At 36.0% G+C, this 4,135-nt stretch overlaps 1 protein-coding gene across 1 annotated transcript in view; it reads left to right on the top strand.

Moving 5' to 3' along the window:
- The window catches only part of LOC106522987 (antigen WC1.1), a 40,551-nt gene that overhangs the window by 17,243 nt on the left and 19,173 nt on the right, over positions 1-4,135 (top strand). Inside the window, exons 6-10 of the mRNA XM_014016264.1 lie at positions 1,075-1,287; positions 1,364-1,552; positions 1,642-1,796; positions 3,215-3,365; positions 3,454-3,756. Of these exons, the coding sequence (XP_013871718.1) occupies positions 1,075-1,287; positions 1,364-1,552; positions 1,642-1,796; positions 3,215-3,365; positions 3,454-3,756 (1,011 nt within the window). The remainder of the gene's footprint in view (positions 1-1,074; positions 1,288-1,363; positions 1,553-1,641; positions 1,797-3,214; positions 3,366-3,453; positions 3,757-4,135) is intronic.

The following is a 4,135-nucleotide window of genomic DNA, read 5'->3' as shown; positions in this document are numbered from 1 at the left end:
AAACAAAAATGTTGGTGGTAATTTTTGACTGTGGAACTTTACAAACGGCACCCATAGAGTAGAAGTAAAAATAGGCTGAAAAATAAAATACAGATAACCAAAATTTCTACTTAAGTACAGTAACAATGTATTTGTACTTAGTTACTTTACAACTCTGGAAAAACATGCAGGGTGTAGATTTTCAGTCATCCAGGACATGAAAACTTCTTCAAGTTAAAAATCAAAGCCGCTGGACTTTTACTCTGCAGCAGCCGACTTTTCAGCTCACATTCAGGAGACTTTTTTTAAATTCATCAACTTTGTAAGCTGAATTTTAAGACCTTCAGAAAACTGATTTAAACAAACGAAGTCTGAACAGAGGCTGCAGGTTTAGATTTAAGTCATTATTCTGTGAATTTTGCTGCATAAATAGAGCAACTCAAGCAGTTTAAAGGTTGGAAATCAACACGCTTAAATTTTAAATTAAAAAATATCTCTGAAATGTCTTTAAATACAGAATTAGAATAAATACAGTAGATCTGTTGCTTTGATTTTATGTACAAAACAATTATCACAATTCTGCCTAAAGACTGAGGGAGTCAAAGGAGAAATGACAACAGTTTGTGAAAGCCAGATGCAATAAAGCCATACAACAAAAATTTTCGTATTACCTTAAGAAATATTCAGATTTTGTTAAGCAAAAAATTAAAATAAAATAAAAAAGAAGAAAACTGTGAAACTATTTCTGCACATCAGAATTAAATGTTCTGAAATTTCAAACATGATCCTCGAGGCAACAAATGTTGGTTTGAAACTGTTATTTTGGCTGAACTGAATTAATATCTGCAACTTTTCTTGGTTTTCAATTTAAACCAATAAACTTTAAACGTAAAATAAAGACGTAACTGTTCAGTGCTCCAAGAACGTAAAAATTTTCTGAGGGATTAAATTTAATTTCTTTTTTTGTTTATGATGTTTATTATTAATTAATAATGAATCATGTTGCCTCGCCGAAGCATTTGTATTATAGCAGTAAATTGAATTATATTTTGTTTGTTAGATTTATTTTCTTAATATAATTTCTTTAAAATAAAGGAGATGAAGACGCCTCGAAGTTGTGTGAAACCCTAGGCTGCGGAGAGTTCGACAAAATGCTGCAACCCGAGTGGATGATCGAGAAAGATTTTCCCGAATCAGAAACGATGATGCTGAACTGTTCAGGCATTAAAGATGTGACCAACCTGTGGCAGTGTGTGCGTCCCGTTTCAGGCCAGTCCTGCCAGCATCCTGCCTCTGTCTCCTGCACAGGTAACTGTCCACCCACACCGACACGTGTCGCACGGTGAAAACAGAACAGCTGCAAACGATCGGTTCACTCAAACAGGTCATGAGAAACTGCAGCTCAAAGGAGAACCGTCAAACGTCTGCTCCGGACAACTGCAGCGCTTCAAAACTGGCACCTGGGAAACGTTTAAAATCAATACAACAGATAGTGATAACTGGTGCAAGCAGATGCACTGTGGTGGCTCTCCTGTCCAGACGAACCAGATGACAGAAAATCTCAAATGTTCAGGTAACTTTCATAAATTACTTTAAACAACTCGACTTCTGTTCTGTTCTCACTTCAGTTATGTTGCTATGTTGTCCTTTCCCCCCCTGCAGACAGAGTCAATGTGTTGCTGATGGAAAACACAAAGGAAACCAAATGTTATGGAGAAGTCCATATAAAAGTGAACAGCACAATCTCTCCAGTGTGTTCCTCTGGCTGGGGGGAGAAGGAAGCTGAAATGATCTGCAAAGAGTTAAAGTGCGGGAAAGTGAGTCAAATTGACCAAATATTTTAATAACGAAGACTAACAAATGCACTCGTTCTGATGAGCTTTTCTCACAGCAAAAAACAAATTCTGCACAATTCTGCACGTTTCTCATTTCAATAATCCTAAATCCTTAAATTAGAAATTTTCGAGCGTAATTTGTGACCAAATGCAGCTGAAAGTTTGTTTACCCGCAGAATCAGCCGAAATGATTGAAAACTAGTCAAACTTACTTTTACAGCCAGCCTAATGTATGTCACATGACTCAAGCTTCCTGGTTTTTTTACCTGATATGAGTGCTTTGTTTACGCTGAGTGTGTACCCGCATTTCAGAATTGCAATTCAACATATCTATAAAACTACTGGAGCAAACTTTCAAACTGCAGAGTTTGGTTTAATTCAGGATGAATTTTTAAATATTTGATTTCACACTTTACAATTAGCACCTTTTGTCTTTTTAACATTTAAAACAAAATGTTTTCTACATTTTATGTCGGCATACTCTGAATATGTAGTTGGACAAAAACATTGGAAACGAGAGAATTTGCACTTCCTGCAAAAATGCAATGCTTAAGAAGTACCTAAAAAACTGAAACAAGACTAAAAATTGCTTTAAAAATTAGCTGAAATAGCTGAAGTTAACATATAGAAACAGAGAACACGTTTGCTGAATTAAGATGCTGAAATTATCACTAAATCTGGCTTAAAAATATCCTCAAATTAGCTAAAAAAAAGTAGCTAAATACACCGCAAACAACTACAATTAGCAGAAAAAAGCTGAAAGAAGTACAAAAAGTTGAAATTGGCTGAAGAATAGCAGAAAAAAAGCAAAAAAAAAAAAAAGCTAAAATCAGCCAAACGGAAGGCAAAGGAAGCTTAAAATGAGCTCAAAGATGTTGGAAGTAAAAGCAAAACCAGAACCAAAGGTAAAAAGTGTGTTAAAGATTTATGACTATTTCGAAGGTTTTAAGGATTTTGAAAACAGCTCCTTTCATTTTCAGTGAGGAAAAACACGGCTGCAGAAAGTAAAAATGAATTGCTGAAATACCAGAGGTCACAGCCGGAAAGTCCTGAAGGCACGTTTTGATGTGAAATGGCACAACAAATGTATCATGATGCAGAAAAACACAGGAAAAAAATTACAAGCATTCACGTAKTTTAAAGCCTGATCAGTCTTAAAGGAAAACACACAGCCTGTGTCACATTATGGGTTTTTATTGAAGAAGTAATTACTTTTTTACAAACAGGCACATATTAGTGGCAGCAAACTGTTTATTGAACTGAAAAAGAAAGAAAAAAAATGAATATTTGTTCCAACAAATATATGTTTTTCACAGCATCAAAGTATTTTTATTAGCAGCATTGATTTCTGTCTGTTTTGTGATTTAAGGGAATAAACAGATTGTTTGGTTTTTGTCTAGATGCTCTCTCATAGTAAGATACTGCGTCGAAATAGAGAACCTGGGATTATGGATCATGTGAAGTGTGACCGTGGTGAGGCCTCACTGTGGCACTGCAGGGCGAAACACAGCAAGACCACATGTTCTTCTGTTCCTAAAGTGTTCTGTACAGGTGAGGTATATCTTTCAAACATCTGTCATTTTATTCAGAAATGAATCAAAAGTTGGACAAATTGTATTTTCTTGTTGTCGTGACTCAGAAAGCATGGATGTGAGGCTGGTGGACGGGCCTGGAAAATGCTCCGGGAGGCTGGAAGTCTACCACGAGGGCAACTGGAAACAAGTCAGCACCAGCAGCTGGATGGTCGACAATTCAAATCAAGTCTGCAAACAGCTGAAGTGTGGAAAGAAAATGAGGGAAAACAGCAAAGACACGTTCAAAAAGGGAGCTGGGGAGATCCTGAGCCTGGAGTGCAGAGACGGCATGTCTCACATATCTGAGTGTAAAATTAACTCAGGACCTGCAGGCAGAGACCAACATCCTGTWGGAATCACCTGTGATGGTGAGTTTTTGTCTTTTTTTAAAGTCGTTAATTCTTTTCTTCCATTTTGATTCTGCAGTAGAACTTAATGTGATAACATGAATGATTACAGTTGTTTTTTAACAAGTCTGTGGCACCAAATCCTGTGTTAGATTTTCTTTTAAATCAGTCGAAACAACGTGTTTCTGTTAGTCAATCAGAAGGCGCTAAGGACAAATAATAATCTTAGGAATACATGTAAAGTAAAATGTGTCAAAAGTAAAAAGAGTAAAACATTATCTATAAAAATTGTAATTCTGCAAGGATTTACAGCTTCTGGCACATTTCACCTAAAATGTTTCAAATTCTGTTTAAAAAACTAATTGGGAAAAAGGAACAGCAGCTAGCTAATGTGTAGAAT

The sequence above is a fragment of the Austrofundulus limnaeus genome, unplaced genomic scaffold (genome assembly GCF_001266775.1).
Source record: "Austrofundulus limnaeus strain Quisiro unplaced genomic scaffold, Austrofundulus_limnaeus-1.0 Scaffold142, whole genome shotgun sequence".
In the NCBI taxonomy this organism is placed as follows: Eukaryota; Metazoa; Chordata; class Actinopteri; order Cyprinodontiformes; family Rivulidae; genus Austrofundulus; species Austrofundulus limnaeus.
Note: the sequence above shows the minus strand (reverse complement) of the source record. Positions and strands in the feature narration are given on the sequence as shown.